A 21,639-nucleotide genomic window follows, 5' to 3' on the forward strand; every position below is an offset into this window, starting at 1 on the left:
ATAGAAACAGAGACACTCATGTTTTCTGATAGATGGTTCAATAAAAACAAGTTCAGACAAAATGGAAAGATTTCTGAATTAAAAGCTCCTGTTCCATCAATTTTCCACAGGTAAATCTGTAAATGTAACCGTCAAAAGCCAAATAAACTCGTATTTTAAAACTCAAAATGCACGTTTCACTTTCGCTTCAAACGGCCACAAGGGGAAGCAGAGGCCACAAGCTAGTCAATAATGTCAGTTTTGAGTTGAAAGTCCGAGTGCGTCAGGTGTGGAGTCACCAGTAAGTGCCGACACGGTGATCCCAGCCTGCAGTGAAAGCCGCCACCACTGCGTGTTCCGGTCCACCAGACGAACAGACATTCTGTTTGTTTTTTCTTAGTCAGAGGCAAACAGCTTTATTTTTCAATAAATCTTTCAGTGACAAACGGCTCAGCTTCTGCATTTCTTCAACATCACAGGAATAGTTTACAATGCACCAAGCTAAACTTGTAAACTTTCATTTTTCATCCCACGTTTTAATGCTGCACCATAAACTACAGTTTTCAGGTTGAGATTACGCTGCAATAAAAGACGGATTCATTTCAAAACCAAATCAGCATCAAAGCACAGTGTTTACATTCATTTACAGCCATGAGGAAAATTCATAAAAATAACAATATCCTGCTGTAACCGGACCTTCACATCCAACAAATTAAATCTCACTTTCTACTAATATTTACATTTCAGCAATTTGCAAAATTAAGGCTTTAGATATAAATATGACCACAGACGGTTAAAAGCTTGGATGAGATATTTCCAGTCAGGAAAGAAGTAAATGATGAACATGAAGGAAGTTTTGATACCGTATCATTTGTTCACGCATCAAGATTAAACTTGGAGCTTCCCGTTTTAATGCCAAAGCAAACAGCTCACATGTTAAATGATTCAGTTGATGTCCAGAACAACTTTGTCAAACCACAACTTGGGAGTTAACTATTTAACTTTATCTTTCTCCTTACTTTAGAGTTCATGGGTTAGTTTCAGATTAATAATTTAAAAAAAAAAAAGTTAACAGCTGAAAGAACAAAAAAAAGAAAGATTTAAATGGGTTTGCTGTATATGTTGTAGTAACTGTTTTTGGTCAGCAGATGGTGCAATTGCTTACCCTGTTCAGTTACTTTCCAACATAACATGAGATAACAGAATATAGGAAAAATATTAACTTCTATTTATTTCCATTTGTCCGTCTGTCTCGCATATATAAAGTTGAAGTCAAAATTATATCTATCAAATTTGAAGTTTTTATCAAATATTTCTTAAATGCTGTTAAACAAATCATTCTTCAATCCATTTTTTCCCAAACACTTGTTTTTTTTAAATGCCTACATTAGTTTGCTTTGCACATAAAAACCAAATTCTTTCACAAAAACTAAAAACTTAAACACAGCTGTGAAATTTTTATTCCATTTTGTAATGCTCACAGCTTCTAATCAATCAATTACAATAAAACTAAAGAGACCTTTTGGTTTAAATAAAAACTAGGATCTTTAAATTATTGATCTGTTTAAAAGGAGTTGAGAAATCTGACAAAAACTTTACATTTCATAAGGAGTCTAATAATTTTGACCCCATATTTGAATCTTTGCATTCAGATTTCTGTTGAAATTTCTGGATTCTGAGAAAATGAAAATGTTTGACATAAAATGTTGGTTGTCAGAATAAAGAAAACATCTTGGACCGGGCTGAGAGCTGGAGCTGAGCCACCATAATGTCGTCCTGCTTCCTTTGCCTAATGGGCTTTTGCACTGACACATCCTCTCTGTAGTCATAAAAAAGTCAAACTGTGGTAATAGAGAGCTGCTGCATCAATCAGCTGCAGCGTTTTACAGCCCAGCTCAGCGCCGGCCTCCTGGAACCGTGCGCTGCTGTTACAGCTGAGCTACGCTGAATCTCTGGACACGAATAAAGGCGTGAAGAAGAGGAGCGTCCATCCACTGTGACCCACAGGATGAGAGATGCTGTATGTACACTGAACTGGAAAACACGGAAAAGTTCCCAAAGGTTTCATCCGTCATTGCTGTCCCTGTCAGTCCAGTCGTGAGCAGATGGAAAAGTCTTCAGCTCCACGACTGAACGAGTGTCTGTGGACAGTGTCTCTCCTGTCTCCCCCTTGTCCCTTTGTGTCCTGTGTGACCCGTCACTCAAAGCGCTCGTAGTTCCTGGTCTGCCTGACCCGGGGGATCATGTCCCGCAGCAGCCTGGAGGACAGAGACGACACTTTGAGGGGAAAACTCCATATCCCAGCATGTAACTCTGGGAAACCCTTTGCTTTTTTGCTTTTACTTTTCAATCAGTTCTTTTGAATATTATACACTTAACATATTTCATCAGAACCAGAGACATTGTTGGCACTTACTTGACTCCGTAGGCGAGGATGATGAGGCCCATGAGGACCCCTACTGTTCCGTCCAGGTACCACACTTTGGGCTCATGTTTGAACACTTCAGCACTGATGAGGATGGAGAACCCCATGATGCCTCCAACCAGAGAGTTAAATCCTGGAAACAGGAAACGCAGTTTGGTAGAAAGCTTAATTCGCTCACACACTGCAGATGCATTCAACCCAATTCAACGTCTGAAGCTTTCAACACATTTTGAAATGTGAAATATGGCAGTGGCAGCACCATTTATGTACCCACCCTGGATTTTATTTTATTTTTGTTGCACATTTTTCTTTCCAAATTTATGCTAACGTATCACTTTAAAGTTGCCTTGCTTCTTCATGCAAGCTTGAGAAATCGTTTAATCTCCATGGCAACTATTCCGCATCAAAAATGCCTAGTTGGACCTAGCCCCGCCCCCACTCCGTTCCTTCAAATTAGCCAGAAGCAATTAGCAAACACCTAATTAAACAGCTGAGCTCAGTATAGGAGCTACTTCTCAGTGCAACACTGCTAAAAATGTTGCTAAAGGGTTAATAATAGAGGAGAAATGTTGCAATGACTTAATGAAGGCGGAGTTTCAGAAAGAGCAGGAGCTTCTTAAAGAGACAGAAGTCCAATTTCAAGGCATTAAATTACAAAGTCTAACTTCTTTTAAGTTATTTTTTATATATGCAGCATTTCTGTAGCAACTAAAGGCAACAGTAAGTTGATTGTACCGTAAAATGGCGCTATGCGTCTGGAACATACACAACACTGCTCCTTTAAGCTTGTTAGCAAGCTACTGACAATTTATGTTCAGAGATACTGGTAACTTTTGGGGGGAAAAAATGTACTTATACGAGTAGCGTTACTGCACTTTTTACTTTTGCTTGAGTAATCTGGTAAACTATTGCTACTCTTACTTGAGTAGCTTGATTTTGAAACATTAAATTCTTACGTTTATGCCAATCTGATCATCTTCTACACGTCACTACATCTTTATTGTTTGTATATCGTTTGTCTATGCATTTATATGGCATGTACTGACTTCCTGTTGGCGAGTTTGCTCACCGTCGGTGATGAGCGCTCGGCTGGTCAGCACTTTGCCGAGCATGAACTTGATCACGGCCAGGACGACGCACACCAGGCCGCTGACGATGGACACGCTGAACAGGAAGTCATCCTGAAAGTGACGGAGGACAACAACGCAGCTGCAGTTTTATTCTGATCATGCAGAAATCTGATAAAATCTTTCTCCTAATGACTCTCTTTAGCGTTTCTTTAACTACTAAAACCTCTGGATGCTGTTTAGCTTTAATAACATCCCTTCTGTAGCTTCTTTAAGATTTCAGAGCAGAGAAAGCGAGGCAGCATAAAAGCTGGAGCACAAAGAAAGACTGCGGAGCTCTCAGCGGCTGTGCGGCAGCATTAATATTGCACTACAGCCTTGGAGCCATGAAAAGCTACTTTGGCTCCCTCGCACATCAAAGAATAGAGAAAACCTGACTCAGTGCTGGAGGTGAAACCCACAGAGCAGATTATGTTCACCATCAATTACATTCTTTAATGGGGAAGACAGGTGAGCCGTTCTGTAAGATTTAAGCTCATTTTGATGCTTAAAGCTCAAATAAACGCTCAATAGCCACAGGAATCAATTATAGTTCGACTTCCTCCAAGAGTGGAAGCTTCCGTTATGAAAATTATTCATATTTAATCGATAATTATGAGGCATGATTTAGAAGAGTTTAATTTTCTACATCAAAAAATCTGTAAAATGAAAAGGTGCATATCAAAAAAAGTGAATTTTGTGTAAAGAATAAAACATTTCTGCCCCTCATTTCAGAAAGAAAAACTCACTAGAGTGAAAGATTTTAACTCTGTTCAGCTTTCTTTTCCTTACTGAACCCCAGAGAATAATTAGACCACCACCATGCTTGACTGTGGAGTTCAGCTTATTCTGCAAAGTTACTGTCTACCAAACATAGCGTTGTCATTTTTTCAATTTTCAGATGATTAACAGTGATCCATGAGCTGCTCAAAGCTTTGGATGTTGTGTCATAACCTAACTCACAACTTTACCTTTGACCTCTTTGTTTTGTGAATTATATAAATCATTCAAACACTTAGGATTTTAGTTTTCAAGCATTTTAAAACCATTCATCCTCTTCTGATTGGTTGATCAGTCCCACAGGACAACTCCGCCCCAAACAGATGTTTTTAATTATTTTAGGAGATGAGTTCAAACTCAGACATAAATAAGAATTTTAGGCTTTCACCTCGATGCAGAGATCAGCGTTGTTATGGGCGCTAGCTGACGCTAATTGGGAGCAGCCCGGTGTCAAACCAAACAACCCAACCTGCTTCATCTAACCTGCATATTTAAGCAGCTGCTTACCTCATTAATATTTCATGAAGAAGAGAAAAAAGAGGTGGGGTTAAGGGGAAAAATGTACCTAATTGTGGCACAGTGAGGAGGGCTGAGCTACTAGACGAGTGTGAGAGGAGGACGAGGAGGAGAAGAAGGAGAAGGAGAATAATAATAATAAGAAGAAGAAGAAACAGAAACAATCTGTCAGTGTTTGTTTATGCTTTGGTGGCGGCCATGTTTCAGCCCCGTCTGTCTGCTTCTCTGCAGCAGCAGATGAATGGTGTGAAAACTCAGTCAGGAAAATAAATCAATACAGGATTTGGAAAACTGACTGAGTTTCTAACAAAGGCTTGGTAATCCATTAAAAACATGATTATTGTAGATCAACAGATATAGATTTGTAAATTTAATAACAGGCAATCAATGTTCAATCACTGCTTTCATTAAATATTAACACATAATCACATCTTTTTAGATTTTATTTGCAAAAGCAATGCAATGTTGAGATTAAATGTAGAGTGTAAATAAAATGTTTTTTCACACTGCATTTGTCAAAACAATAAAAATACAATTACAGCTAGAAGTCTGTCAAACGCAATGCATTTAATTTTAACAAACACATTCTTAAATGAAGTATAAAGTACTTCATTTAAAATACTTAAATGAAGTAATTTATACTTCATTTAAGAATCTCTATACATTCTTGTATATGGTTATTTTTAATAATTTAATTAAGATGCAAAGCTGTTTCTACGGCGACCACTACTGCCTAGCAACAGGGCGATAAAGCTATTTACAGAAGTGTTGAAGCTTGCAAGTCTTCACACCTGAGATTTGTGACATTCTTCCTCCAGCAGCACCGGCAGAGTCACACCTCATCCTCACAGTTAGCGAAAAAAAAAAAAAAAGTTTGGAAAAACAAAACCCAGCACAAAACTAGAGAATAACCTCTAAATGTAGCATTTTTTACTCCAAGATCTCAAATTTTACCTGATAAACTTTACAACCAAATCCTAAATGTTGATCATGATGGTTTGGTTATTGTAACAAACACTTAATGCGTCACAACGCACCTTTAAGTGAGGTTTTTAAGGAAATTTATTAAATGGCTGAAACAAAGATTTCTGTTGTGTTTTTAAGGAAAAACTTAGTTTATGCTGTAATTTTAACTGAATATACTCAGGTCACAACTCTCAAAACTAAGATTAATCTGAGGTTTTTATACAGTCCGATTTTACATTAATATGCAGAAAACACCCAATATGGAAGGCCCAATGTCAGCCAATATGCTTTAACGATGAAGATCACACAATCTTTTATTTCTTTTGACTGCAGAATTAGTAAAAATGTGCAACATCCTCTTTTTCCACTACTGAAGTTCCAGTAGTTTGATATTACATTTGTTGTAGACTGCTGAAAAACTAAACTAATAAAAGAAAGTCAAAAGTGACTGAAATTACAGAAGTAGTCAAAAGGGTGGGTTTCAACTCAGAATTTCATTTTGTTTTCTGATAAAATATGGCTGAAATATGATTCAGCCATTATTAAATACAGCGTATATAAGCAAGAACTAGTTCATGTTGGAGTAGTGAACTTAGTGCTGAACTATGAACACGAATCAATTCGTTTTTACCTGGCTGAACTGAATTAAAACTAGTTCTTGTTCAGGATGGACTTTGTGTTTATGCCAATATATGACATTTAATGTAAAGAGAACCATATACTATATACAATCTGGTTTATTTTTGTCTCTTAAAGACAGAAAGTCATCGTTATGATAGTCATTGTTTTTATTTATTTCCTTCAGCAGGGTCTGATCACTGTCTGAATGCTGTTTATTTTGGATTCTAAAAGGTACGAATATTAGACAGAAACAGCTGAATTTATGTTTATAACTCTGAAATCTTTGGCAGAAAGTCCTTGTTTCAATCTGACAGAGCTGCAAAAATAACCACAGATTCCACTGAAAAATCTGATTATGCATGCAGCATTTGTCTTGCATTCCCAAATTCCAGTTCATGTGTGCAGGCAGAAAGTCAGGAGACTCTGGTTAGCCATGCAGCTGTCACCAATAGTTTACAGTATTCTGATTATTTTAAGTCATTTTTACCCCATAACGTGAGTTTGACAGCGTCATCTCCTGACATCCTGGATGTGTTGATCCAAATTTCTCTTATATGAATCTTTTCCTGCATGTTTTAGTATTAGAATAAATTATTTCACTAGAATATTTATTTATCATGGATTTGTGATTGATAAATTCTCACCACTTCTGGCAGCAGCTTGGTGGCCAGGTCATGGATGGCCTTTCCCATGATGCAAAGGGAAGACAGGATGAAGATCACACCCAAGATCACGCAGGCGCTGACAGGAAGAAGAAGTCAGATGGTGATCAGAAACAGGAAACAAAAAAAGGACAAAATCTGAACAATGTGGGGTTTCACATTCAAACAAACCAACTCAAATCTTCCTTACATTACAATAGTGTGACAGAGTGTATATATGTGTGCTTTGAGTATTGATTGAGAAGCAGCAGATGTCCTTTAACGACCTTTATCCAATTAACCGAGTCTGGAGGGAGGCAGGAGCCAGCTGGAGCATATGTCCTGGTCATGCATGGTTACCAGAGTGAGTGCGCTCAATGTCTGAAGGCTCCTCTCGAGCAACACTGGAGAGCAGGGTTTTGACTGGATGAGGTAACCACGGCAACAGCCAGCATCCCTTTGGGAAGTCCGCAGCAGGACAAACATCCCCGCTAACTGGCTCCCTGTTGTTTCCCGCACAATGCCGATGCTGCTGGTTTTTCTGCGGCTTTCAGATAAACTACCTTTCTATTTAGATTCATAAACAAGCAGAGAATAATTACGATCAGAATGACGGTGTCGGATTCTGGGAACAAAAGGTTATTTCAAGAAAGCTTCAAATTTGATTTCCGAGAAAGAAAAAAAAAGTCCTTAATATCTTCTGCTATCAGACCTCAAGTGTGTTACCGTGGTAACCAGACAGTCTCTGGGGTTCACCGTTCAACCGAGTCTCGTTTATGAAACGCAGACAGGTGGACAAATTAAAAAGAATAACATGGATCCCTGGCAGGCTGATAAAAAAGAGCGATGCCGTCTGCAGAATCAAAAGCAGACTCAGAGCGCGAGTTAAGGTGCATACCACACTGCAAAGGCACAAATATTACCAAATATTTGTCTAGTTTCCAGAGCAAATATCTTCATACACTTGAAACGAGACAAAACTAACATACAAGGAATTTTCATCAAGATAGGAGTTTGTTTTAGGTCAATAATTCATTAATATTGATAACACCAGTTCCACTTGCTGAAAATGTCTTGTTAACTATTACTTTTTCAATAATATTAAAGAATTGTTAACTTAATACAAGCTCATATATTTTGCTGAAAACGTACTTGCAAGTTAGGTTTGTCTTATTTGAAGTGTACTAAAATAGACAAAAATATTTGGTAAGATTTTCTGTTATTTGTAGTTCATTTTGAACTAATCACCAGCTCCCAGCTAGCAAGAAAATGTCCGCACGACGTCCGTGCACGTAGTCTGAAAGTCGAATGTTCGGACCCGACGTTCAGCAAACGTCGTCTGAACATTCGTTCCCAATTAATTTTCTTTTTTTGCTGTCATTTCACTTGATTTAGTTTTTATTAGGAGGTGTGCCGACCGATCGGCCACCGATCACAATCGGACGATTTTTGTGAAAAAGTGCATGATCGGTGATCGCAGATCACGGTCTCTTGTTGCCAATCACACAAACCGATCACCTGCATCTCATTTCGCAGTCTGCTTGTGCAGCTGGTCTCCTCTTTCCTTCACTCTGCGCAAACGCGCAGCAACAAATCCTAAGCGATGTGGAACTATAATGCACTGAGTGACTGGGGAAGTTTGCGTGTTGCGGCGGAAAATTGAAGCACGTCAAAATGCATCAACACGACAAATCTAATATGGCATAAAAACAAGTGGCGGAGTTTGGCTACATCGAGGCTCACTGTAGTAAAAAAGACATATGGAGGATCAGATAGCAGGTAAAGCAGCGCACAGCTACAAACACTCACCCGGATTAGCATGAAGGTCAGAAAGCTAAACAAATAACCCGCAAAATTATTTAAGTCTTCGAGCTGCGATGTAAGACGCTGGTTCTGCTCTTGCTGTTGAACCGCTGCTGCGCTACATGTAGTAATATTTCAGACGGAGCGCCGCTTCTGCTCCACCTGGTAGTGACTCTCACACTGAACTTCTGCTTAAAGCTGCAGCATCTAACCTAAAAAAATACAATTTATTTGCATATTAAAACTTTCGCTGTCCTAACATGACAGATATCTGAAAAAATAATCGATCTCCTTCCTGTTCTGCATAATTACTCCGCTCAGTCAGAAACAACCAATCAGAACTAGCAGTAATCAGCTAGTCGCCATGCTAGCTGGCGGCTAGCTGCTTACTAAGTTACTGAATGAACTCAGAATCCTGAGTTCATTCAGTAACTCAGGATTGTTTATTGTAATGGAACCTGTATTTGCCTTTGAATGTTAAGTTTTATACTTGAATTTTTTGGCAATGTTGAGAGGTTTTATTTTGACTTTTTGCATTATTTAGCCTCTTCAGAACCTTCATATGTTTTCAGTCTGTTAAAGATAGTATTACCGATAGCAGTACAATTTGCACAATGCCCATTTTGGTTTTTTTTCTTGGAAAAAGTTATTAAAAGCAAGTTTTTGTCTAAATTAAGGTGAATTCATGGTTCCTTTTTCCACATAATGTATCCAGTAGTGCTTATGATTAAAAAAATAATAATTATGTGATCGGTATCGGTGATCGGCCCTCATGGGTGATTGGAATCGGCAGGAAAAACACCTGATCGGCACATCTCTAGTTTTTATATCTTTAAAACTTTTATGACTGTTATTTTTTTTAACAATTTTTTATTTTTCACTTCTTATACAAAGTGCATACTTCCGAATGTTGTTTGAACGTTCTTGAACGTCTTACGGACGTTTTTATAAATGCTGCTTTAAAAAACTTCCAAAAAAACAGAGGCATTACAAAGAGCTTTATTTCTCCCTACAAAATAAATGTAAGATTTTTTTTTTGTTACTCTTGCTGTTATTCTAATGCAAACGTCTATTCTATGTCTTAATAAAAAAATTAAAAAATATTCTGACTTGACGTTTGCCGAATTTTAATATATTTAAAACCTTTATGGTGGTTAATATTTCTGACAAAATATTTTTTTTTGTCATTTTAGAGAGTCTGAATTTTGTCTGAAAGTCATCTGTCCGTCCGTGTTTGTCGTTTAAAAATTGGGTTACTAGCTTCAGTACCTTATTTAGCCAGTAGGGGGCTTCACGCCCGTCCAAACATTATCCTCGCAATTCAAATAATGGTTATAAGTCCGATGTTTCTCATTTCCGTTCCTGCATAATCTACGTTGCTAACTGACAGCAGAATCTAGAGCAGGGGTGGGCAACTCCAGGCCTTGAGGGCTGGTCTCCTGCAACTTTTAGATGCGTCTCAACTTCAACACACCTGAGTCAAATAATGAGGTCCCATTAGCAGGACTCTGGAGAACCTGACTGCACTGAGGAGGTGATTCAGCTGTTGGATTCAAGTGTGTTGGACCAGGGAGACATCTAAGAGTTGCAGGACACCGGCCCTGGAGGACCAGGATTGCCAATCTAGAGGACCAGTAAGCACTGAAGTTGTCTAGTTAATGGTTTCTTGTGGATGAACAAAAAATCTAAATGTTCAGTCTGATCCATAATAGTATGTTGTTGTTGAGCCTGTGTTTTATCCTGAGCTACTGTAAACACTGTCTGTCTTTTCCTTCACTCTGGATCATCAACTACAAAATAATATGCAGCTGGACATATTGATAGCACAACATTCGTTGGTATCCCAGCACAAACTACTGGGTGATGTTCTGTTTTTTTAAACAATGTTTGTTTTGCTTATTTATCTGCCAGCTAATTTTCTTTTACTTCAATATGTGGAGGTATCTGTATAAAAGTAACTATTAAACAAATTAATTATCCAAATTAAGGTGGTGCATCTGCTGCTTCAGGAAATTTGAGCATCGAACAGAGCACCTCCCAACACAACAGCCTAGATTTGCGCTTGCAATGTGAGAAAAATGCGGAAACGTTGCACTCACATGTAGGCCTGTCACAATAACAAATTTTGCTGAGCGATTGTCTAAAAAATTATTGCAATAAACGATAATATTGTTTCAAGACCTTTTGACGCTGATTTAATGGAAATGACGTAATAATGCATGCGATTTCTTGCCATAGATAGATACACTTTATTTTCAAAAACACATAACACTGGAACTGATGAACTAAATAAACAAAACAACCTAAAACAAAAATAAAATACATTCTCAGTCTCCATTAACAAAAAACGTACTCGAATAAAAACTAAGCAACATAAAGCCAAAGTGGAAATAAATACGCCATTCAACCAAAAGAGTCCAGATTATGAAGTCTTATTGCCCTTCAGTAATCACTAGACTAGAAGATGGGCACATCCGACTACCTAATGCAGTAGTTCACACTACACGATTTTTTGCTTTCCCCTTACAACAATCTAAGAACGTTGGCAGATCTAAGATTGTTGCTGGTGATTTTGTAACCGATCATCCTGCAGTGTGATTTAGGTCGTCGTGGCCGCTCTGATCTAAATCAGGGTTTTTTTTCCCCGACTGGGAGCTTAACGCTGAATGTGACAGGTAGCCAATCAGAAAGCGCGGATTCTCCTCCGTGCTTTCTGAGGGGAAATTACGGAGGGGAATCCCAAACAGCTGACACATCGCAACACGAAGTCCAGCGGACATTTGAGATGATATGTGGAAACAACATTAATGTTTATTCAACATTTCCTGCAAGGAATATAGAAATGACAAGGGAAAGAACTGGAGCCAAATTGCTACCGCAGTTGATAAACCCGGTAAGTTTTCAGCTGTTAACGTGACATCAATAGGTTATAATGATTTTCATTCAGTCAGGACTTTATACTGACTCTAGCCACATGCATCATAGGTAGATTCTAGTAAAGCATTGATTAATGCCTGATTTTAAAATTAGTTAACTGGACTTGTAGCCATTATTTTGTGCCCATGTGGCTGGACACCACACGGCACAATCGAACCCCATCGAACAGTTATACCTAGGATTTCTGTCGGCTAATGTCTCTCTCAGATTTTGAAAATGGGCCGACAGTCGGCCGACAACTCGTGTAGTGTGCGCTGGACATTACACTAAGGAAATGAGGAAGGGAGGGTCAGTGGAGAGCACCGGAGTTTAGCCTTTTTTCATTCAGTGCCATCAACCGAAAGAAAAAAAAGGCAGGTAGAGACGGAAGCCGATAATTAAAATGAGGTCGACAGGTTTAATTTATCGTGAGATTAATTGATTTATCGTTTATCGCGACAGGCCTACTCACATGTATTCACGGTGCGCAGAATGGACAGCGGCTGCGTTGCTGTAGCGCCACAGCACGATGACGGAGGACAGCACGTCCAGCGTGGCATCAAACTGCAGCGAGAAAGCAAAACAAAACAAACAAAAAGAAAACATTTAGCATGCAATTCACGTCATTCCCCTCAGTTTGGATCTGAGACGTGTTGGTGTGGACTTACAGCAAATCCGAAAGCAGAGGCACTGTGGCGCATGATGGACACAGCTGCAAGAAAACACAGAAACACGAACTCAACGTTTACGTTTAATTGTGGGAAGGCAGATCAGTTCAGCTTTCTTATCAACTCCTGCAGAAAACTGGACAGATGAGACGAGAGGAAGTGAAATCTGAAATTTGATTTGGAGGTAGCAAACAGATGCAAACATTTATGCACCTGCATCAGCAGGGAGAAATCCTCCTCTCCAGGTTATTTTTAGAAAAACTCACAGGGGGGCAGAGAGCTTCTAGTTGCTCAAATTGTTTCTTTTTCCTCCATTTAAGCTCCCTGCTCTCCTCTGCTTTTGTTTCATCTTCATGCTTCTCTCAAGGATAAAGACACTATCAAAACTGCAGCACTCGCACTGCAAACTGTTGGCTGCAAACGAGCCCTGCCCTGCATACAAATCACCAACTGGGATCTTTTTATGACACCTGAAGTCTGAGGACCTGCATCTCTAGTACATCAACCTCATCTGCTAGAACAGCAGAGTCTCTGAGTCGTTTATGAGGCAGATTAAGCTTGAAAACCTGACTTAATGTACACAATCTACTTTAAATAAGCAGGAGAAGAAGCCTGAAACTGACAGCTGCTGATGTCAAAACAAATAAGGAAGGGCGAGATGAGAGGAGGCAACGCACACAACCCCCAGTTTACACAGCAACTCACGTTACAGGACAGGACAGGACGAATGTTCTTAAAATTACAAACATTACAGACAACAACAAAAGCTGTGTTTTCAATAGCAAAATTTGACATTTTGAAAAGAAATTTGCTTAATGGAAACGCATCAATTTAAAATAAAAAATCTTGTTTTTGATCAAAAGTTTTGGCGCCAATATGAGATGAGAAAAGAAATGGGTTCATTTAGCAAAACTGCAATAGAAACCAAGACAACAGAACGTTGTGATACTGACTGCTACAGGAGATCTTCCTTTCCCTACAGCCATCAGATACAACATTTAATTTCCCTCTTGGATTAAAACAGTATTTTTGAACTGGATTTGGATTAGATTAACGAAGTAAGAAAATATTTAGCTGAACCTGATGTGTAGCTTTTAGACAGCTGAAAAAACAAAACTTTCTGCTATTTATTTGGCATTAATCGTTACAGCTTTTAGCTTCTGGTGATCCCAAAGATACAACTGTATTTAAACAAAATAATCTCCTCCTAAAACATAAAAAATTTACATTTCGCACAGTATTTAATCAAAAATAAACTAGTTTTCTGTCCTCACTGTAACAAAGAAAGCTAGGTCTCCTTCTTTTCCCCTTTCTCCTTTATTAAGAGGAGAAAAAGCGACATTTTGTATAAATAACTCAGCTGCAGCTCTGCGGTCGTCAAAGCTGAACCCAGTGCTGGTTAATTGGCTCCCAGGGAAGCTGGTTGGGTGTCACATACACACACCCACACACACACAAGTCGCTGCTGTTCGCTTCTTGTCTAGAAGTCGCTCTGACCTGTCTGGTATTACTTTTATTTTTACATTTAACCGACTGATGTCGTCTCTGCCTTTTTAATTGAACAAAAACAGAAGCCGGTGTTCAGCCTAAGCAAACAGGAACCGGTTTTGTTCTTGTTCGCTCAGCTGCTGTCAAACAGTTCCGCCATGTTTCAGTCAGAGGAGGGCATCAGGTGTGAGATATGACATGAACATGTATGTTTCCTCTCTCTGCTGCTGCAGCTGCCAACCGTAAAAACATCCAACTCCTTTACAGTCTGAGTGGCACTAATGGTTTCCAGGCCCATCAGGGCCACAGAGCAGCAGCAGGTGTGTGGAGGTGAGAGGCCCCAAAACCCTCCGACATGGCCAAATAAATGACCTCCGACTCTGGATGTAAAAGGTTCACATCTTCTCCTCATAAAACCAATATTTATAGTAACATTTAGAAAAGAACAGGCGAACTTGAACAATTTTTAGACATATTTTTGGTTCAATTCACACATAATCCTAATACGATGGCAGTTGTGACTAAGCCTGAAGAAATAATCAATTAGTTGCATAATAAATTAAAAGAGCTCATCATCATAATTCACTTATTGTTTCGGTTGAGTGCTTTTCTTATTTTTTATGGGTTGTTTTCTTATATTTTGGATATTTAAAATATATTCCACTACCAGTGTTAAATGTTCTTTACAAAATTAAAGAGTAATTTTGCATTACTATCCCATTATCAATATATTACTTGAAAATGCTGAATATTATTGTTTATCGCAGTAATTACCGGGATAATTTAAGGTCCAGGCTTGAGTTGAAAATGTGAAAAAGTGAGAAAAATAGCTGAAACATCACCTGATAGAAGTGAAAACTTTTATCGTTTCTGTGAGTGTCACTTAAAAGTTCTCAATCATCTTATTTAACTGTTATTTTCACGTTTAATTTTCATTTTTCATGCAGATGATGAAATAATTTTCAGCTCTGTGATACGAGGAGATGTGATCAGGTTTTCAAATTCATTTGAGCGAAGGCTCACAAAGCGCCTTCCTCATATTTAATAAACTGGCTGGAAACAGGTAATTTTACAGACACTTTAATGAGCCGTTACGCAACAGCTGCAGTGAACTGTTTACCAACTGATCTTGATTTCATTTTAAATTAAACTATTCATGACGCAAACAGCAGACTCAAATTAAAAACAAAGCTACCAGAAGTCTAATTTCTGCTGCTGCATAATGTGTTTGTGAAATAAAATACAAAATATATTTATACTGGCCTTTAGCACACTGAATTAAAAAGGTGATGTAAATTATTTACATGCAGTCCCGTGGCCGACCATCCAAAATTAAGGAAATCTGGACCAATTTATAAGTGAACTCCCAATTTTTATCATTCGGATATCACATATCTTTGTCCTTTTGCTACTTTTAACAGGTTTGACACAAAATCCTAATAAAATACATTAAACTTTGTCAAAATGTGACACGAGGAATGAGTTCTCTGACTGAATGCCTATTTGGCAAGAGAAAAACCATCCATCCATCCATTTTCTGCCGCTTATCCGGGGTCGGGTCGTGGGGGCAGCAGCTTCAGCCACTTCTTCCAGCTCCTCCGGGGGAATCCCCAGGCGTTCCCAGGCCAGCCGAGAGACATAGTCCCTCCAGCGTGTCCTGGGTCGGATGACCGAGCTTCTCACCCTATCTCTAAGGGAGAGCCCAGCCACCCTGCGGAGGAAACCCATTTCGGCCGCTTGTATCCGTGATATCGTTCTTTCGGTCATGACCCAAAGCTCATGACCATAGATGAGGGTGGGAACGTATATCGACCGGTAAATCGGCAGTAAGTCGGGCTCATTTCCGGTGAAAGTTGAAGTCCGCCAAGGCTGCCCTTTGTCACCGATTCTGTTCATTACTTTCATGGACTGACTTTCTAGGTGCAGCCAAGGTGTTGAGGGGATCCGTTTTGGTGGCCTTAGGATCACATCTCCGCTTTTTGCGGATGATGTGGTCCTGTGGGCTTCATCAGACCATGATCTGCAGCTCTCGCTGGAGCGGTTCGCGGCCGGGATGAGGTTCAGTGCCTCCAAATCCGAGGCCATGGTCTTGAGCCGGAAAAGGGTAGAGTGCCTTCTCCGGGTCAGGGGGGTCGTCCTGCCTCAAGTGGAGGAGTTTAAGTATCTGGGGATCTTGACAGGGCAGGAGTGGGCATACTTGTTGCCCCCCATCTTGGCACCTGTACGTTGGGGTTTACCTCGGTGAACGAGAGGGTAGCCTCCCTCCGCCTATGTGTGGGGGGACGGGTTCTGACTGTTGTCTGTGCTTACGGGCTGAACAGCAGTTCTAATTACCCACCCTTCCTGGAGTCCTTAGAGGGGGTACTGGAGAGTGGCCCTCCTGGGGACTCCCTTGTTCTACTGGGGGACTTCCACGCTCACGTGGACAATGACGGTTTGACCTGGAAGGGCGTGGTTGGGAGGAACGGCCCCCCCGATCTGAACTCGAGTGGTGTTCTGTTGTTGGACTTCTGTGCTCGTCACGGATTGTCCATCACGAACACCATGTTCAAGCATAAGGGTGTCCATATGTGCACTTGGCACCAGGACACCCTAAGCCGCAGTTTGATGATCAATTTTGTCATCGTTTCATCGGATCTGTGGCCGTATGTCTTGGACACTCGGGTGAAGAGAGGTGCAGAGCTGTCCACTTACCACTACCTGGTGGTGAGTTGGCTCCGGTGGTGGGGGAGGAAGCCGGTCAGACCTGGCAGGCCCAAACGTGTAGTGAGGGTCTGCTGGGAACGTCTGGCGGAGTCCCCTGTGAGACGTAGCTTTAACTCCCATCTCCGGCAAACTTCGAACACGTTCCAGGGAAGGTGGGGGACATTGAGTCTGAGTGGACCATGTTCCGTACCTCCATTGCCGAGGCGGCTTATCGGAGCTGCGGCCGCAAGGTTGTTGGTGCCTGTCGCGGCGGCAACCCTCAAACCCGTCGGTGGACACCTTCGGTGAGGGATGCTGTCAAGCTGAAGGAGTCCTATCGGGCCTTTTTGGCCTGTGGAACTCCAGATGCAGCTGATGGGTACCGTCAGGCGAAGCGGCATGCGGCTCGGGTGGTCACTGACGCAAAAACTCGGGCGTGGGAGGAGTTTGGAAAGGCCATGGAGAAAGATTTCCGTACGGCTTCGAGGCAATTCTGGTTCAGCATTCGGCGTCTCAGGAGGGGGAAGCAGTGCAGCACCAACACTGTTTATAGTGGGGATGGTGTGCTGCTGACCTCAACTCGGGACGTTGTGGGCCAGTGGGCAGAATACTTCGAAGACGTCCTCAATCCCACCAACATGCCTACTGTTGAGGAAGCTGAGCCTGGGGACTCTGGGTTGGGCTCTCCAATCTCTGGGGACGAGGTCGCCGAGATCCGCCCAGAGTTCCTTAAGGCGCTGGATGTTGCAGGGTTGTGTTGGCTCACACGACTCTGCAATATCGCATGGACATCGAGGCAGTTCCCCATGATTGACAGACTGGGGTGGCGGTCCCCCTGTTCAAAAAGGGGGACCGGAGGGTGTGCTCCAATTACGGAGGGGTCACACTCTTAAGCCTCCCTGGTAAGGTCTATTGAGGGGTCCTGGAGAGGAGGGTCCGTCGGATAGTCAAACCTCGGATTCAGGAAGAGCAGTGTGGTTTTCGTCCTGGTCGTGGAACACTGGACCAGCTCTACACCCTCAGCAGGGTCCTGGAGGGTGCATGGGAGTTCGCCCAACCAGTCTACATGTGTTTTGTGGACTTGGAGAAGGCGTTTGACCATGTCCCCAGGAGGGCCTTGTGGGGGGTACTCTGGGAGTATGGGGTACCGGGCACTTTGATACGGGCTGTCAGGTCCCTGTATGACTGGTGTCAGAGTCTGGTCCCCATTGCCGGCAGTAAGAGAAAAACCATAAACACATAAAATTAAAGCGGTCTAACAATTATTTTTGGAATTTATTCTATCAGTTATTCTGATGATTAATCGATTAATCGGATACAATTGCACATTCTGCAAATTCATTAAAAGATGCAAATAAATCAACAACTCAGTTTCTTTTGTAAATAAGAAAATAAATATTTTAATGCCTAAATTGCAATAACACAGCATTCCTTTAGTGAATTTGAGTTTTGGGGAAAACGTATTTGAAGGCAAAGGTGTTTTTATCGTAAATGCAAAATCTATATATAAGTGTTTGTACAGTTTTGACCTAATTACTGTTCTGAATATGTTGGTTTTTTCAACAAATTACCAGTTTTGAATCTGTACTCCAGTTAATAATTAATCGGCTACTAAATAAGTTGACAATTATTTCAATAATCGATTCATTACGATTAACCGTTGTTTACAGACGAATGTGTTTTCATTGTAAATGTAAAATAAATACATTTTTTGTATAGTTTTTGCCTGATTTCTGCTCTGAACATGTTTTTTTCAGCAAATTATCTTTTTGTGTCTGTGAACTCCAGCTAACCAAATAAGTTAATTATTTCAATAATCAATTAATCACGATTAATCGTTTCAGCCCTAAGAACTTCTAAGCTGTTGCGCTGTCTAAAATAAATTACTCTGACATTATTAAACCACTGGAGTCATCTACTCATGTAATTCTTGGGTCCTAAATCAAAGAAAACAATTGTGTGAGTAATGACAGAGTAACTCCTGCTGCTGCGTTGCCCTCATTCATCACTTCGTCTCATTTCTGCATCTAATCTGGAAGCAGTGATATGTTTCATTTATGAAAAGAGAAGCTGATGTGTGACGGAGCAACGAGTCTTCCTGCCAGGCTTACGAAAACACTGCATACAGTCTGGGAGAGAGAGTGAGCTGCTGTGTATGAGAACAAATAAAAACATAATGATCCTTCATGACATTAGTAGCAGTCTTCAGAGAGACAGGAAGCCCTAATATGCTCGTCTGCTGCAGGTAATCAACAACACTGCAGAAATGTGGGAACTCTTTTCAGGAACTAATCTCCGCCTAATAAAGAAGAAGAGGAAAAAGTGGGAGAGCATTTCAGTCATCTTCTCAAGCAAACTGTCTTTGCTTATGATAACTACAGACCAGCCCTCATGTACCTTTGGATTAAGTGAAGTTGTGAGCAAACACTAGAAATCCAAACATGTGCTTCTGTGAAATAATACTACTCACTGAAAGCGGCGATAGCCAGGATGATGGTGGCCACGATGGACGCCCAGGACACCCAGAGAGCTTTCTTTCGGTAACTCTGTGCTTCGTGAGGTTTCAGGCGCATGCTGCTCTCCAGAAGACCTACACACGACAAGACATCCAAACTTTTGTAGTTCTGAAGTTCTCAACCTGCAAACAATCCCTAACTTTGTCTCCCAGAAGAAATATCTGGGGCAAAACGTTCTCTTTTACATGCTGACATTTTGTTTTCTGTCTCTGATTCCTTTATTCTGAATATATACACAACTGCTCTGCTTGTTGCTAACTGCATTTCGATCTTCCCTGGTTGTTAGTTTGCAGAAAATCTAAATGTCTTTGGAATAAGACAAAAGGAACATCAGAGATATTGTGAAGAAACTGCATTGGGAGAATATGTTCTCCCTGCAAAACGACCGCATTAAAATTGGAATAAAGCAAACCCTGCAGGTAGAATATCCTTGATATGCACATTTTATCTCACCAGAATGACTCATGAATTTCATACATAATTTATGACGAATTAAAGAAAAGTATAAGCAATAAAAGAACCAACTTTACTCTCAATTTGTGCTATAGTTCCAGTTATTCCTGCTTTTATTTTAGCTAAAGTAGGAAAACGTTTGAACTGTTGCCACAGCAGCCTGAAAGGAATAGTTCAGCTGCAGGTTTCTTCCTGTTAAAAGGTGGTAGTTCCTTTCCACTGTCTCCCCATGCATGATGGAAGCAATACAAATATTCAATGGAAACTATTACTTTTATTTTTACTAATTAGCATCGCAATATCTTCTGAATTTGACTGTATTATGTTTATTTTGTAATAAAGTGGACAAAACTGAACAGAACTGGACACGTTGACCATTTATGGGCTGCCAAAAATGAAAGAAAAGCGCTGCTGACAAACCTCCTGGATCTCAGTTCAGGTATGCATCCTTATGGAAGCCCAAATGTGACACAATTAAAGCTAGAGATTTATTTATTTATAAAGACACCCAAAATAGTTTAGACATACCAAATCTTTAAAGATTAAATAAATAAAATCATCAATTAAGAATCTAATAACTTTATGTTAAGGGTAATTATGGCAATATTTATTGATTTCATTATTCTTGTGCTGCATGTTGTGAAGAAAATAATATAATTTCACAAAAAAATTACATTTTTAAGATATATACTTTTACAAATACCAATAAGCTTACTTAATAATTATTATTTATACAGTTTTCCTATTTAACTTAGTGCTGATAAATATTAACCAAAAATGGTTGGTTGATTAAATTAGGAATCTTTGGCGCCAATATTTTTAATGCCAGAATAATACTGACGTTATTCATAATACTAATTTTACTATTATACTTTTGTTATTTTTGCAAATAATGAGGAAAAAAATAGAAAATAGATGAGAATATTTTTTATCTTATGCCATAACAACCTAAACCACACATGAAAGCAGACTTCCTACTAAAACACCCTTTGTTTAATCACCCATCAGTTAAATTACGCACAAAAATGAATATTTCTGACATCACCTACCCCGATCCTCGATGCTCTCTGTTATCTTCATCTCCTGATCCATCTTGAAACCCTCTCCCTGACTTTCTGTGTTGTTCTCCTGCTGCTGCGGGGAGTCCGTCTGCTCGCACTGGCCGTTCACCGCCGTCAGCTCCGCACCAGAAGCCGGTTCCAGGACGGCGGCGGAGTCTGGCGGGGATGGGTCCGTCATCTTTTCGGTTGTGGTTCCAGTGAGGCACTCCGAGAATGTCACACCTGGGCGGGAGAACCAGCCTTTCCAACGAGCAGAGACCCACAGACAGAGCGGGGAGGAGGGAGATTCCTTATAGAGTTGCGCGTCCAGTTGCGCCAAATTACGCACTGTAAGTGAGACAACACCGGAAATTGGGGAATACGGATTTCAAAACAAACTCCGGCAGAAACATTGAAAATAGTCAAAACAGAATAATAGGAAGAAAACGTTATTCTATTACTAATGTTTACAACATATAAAGTTAAAGAGTGGTGCTGCGAAAATAACCTCTGTTATTTATCATTGTTATTTTTTTTTAATTACTATTTATTTTGGAATCCGAGTCCAAATTTTGTACCATAAACAAGCAAAGGTGGTATGACAGTAATGTCATGGTTTGGGGTTGTAGGTGGTGGTGAGTTAGATGGACCCAGGACGTAGTGATTAATGGTTGTCTAATGGTGAAGACGAGGAGTACAGAAAGTCCAGGCTTGAGTCCTAGCATAAAAGCTAGGACTCAAACACCGGTAGCGCTGGTTAACAAACAACGTGGTGGGACAAGGACCCGACAGGGAAACACACGGAGAATGTAATCAGAGGAAACAAGACACAGCTGGGCTCAAACAAGGGGTGGACAAGATGGCAGGAACTAAATAAACACACAAAAACCCAAATCATCACAAATAAAAATTCATTGAATTCTTGAATATAAATTAAATACAATATTAACTTTAAATAAATAAAGTACATTCTGAAAATAACAACCTTTAAGCATGTATTTTTATTTTTATTTTTTTCAATAAGCCCATATTTGTG

The 21,639-nt window shown here is 40.1% G+C and overlaps 1 protein-coding gene across 1 annotated transcript; it reads right to left on the minus strand.

Annotated features, from left to right (window-relative positions):
• Positions 1-64: 64 nt before the first annotated feature.
• LOC103476330 (transmembrane protein 163a) lies at positions 65-21,531 on the minus strand. Its single transcript, XM_008428618.3, has 9 exons — positions 21,182-21,531; positions 20,613-20,951; positions 19,065-19,184; positions 12,422-12,465; positions 12,226-12,317; positions 7,038-7,134; positions 3,474-3,585; positions 2,396-2,537; positions 65-2,237 (listed from the first exon to the last, which is right to left on the minus strand). The coding sequence occupies exons 2-9, from the start codon at positions 20,800-20,802 to the stop codon at positions 2,177-2,179; spliced, it is 858 nt and encodes a 285-aa protein (XP_008426840.1). The 5' UTR covers positions 20,803-20,951; positions 21,182-21,531; the 3' UTR covers positions 65-2,176.
• Between the last annotated feature and the right edge of the window lie 108 nt (positions 21,532-21,639).

The sequence above is a fragment of the Poecilia reticulata genome, chromosome 2 (assembly GCF_904066995.2).
Source record: "Poecilia reticulata chromosome 2, P_reticulata-male-v2, whole genome shotgun sequence".
Taxonomy (NCBI): Eukaryota; Metazoa; Chordata; class Actinopteri; order Cyprinodontiformes; family Poeciliidae; genus Poecilia; species Poecilia reticulata.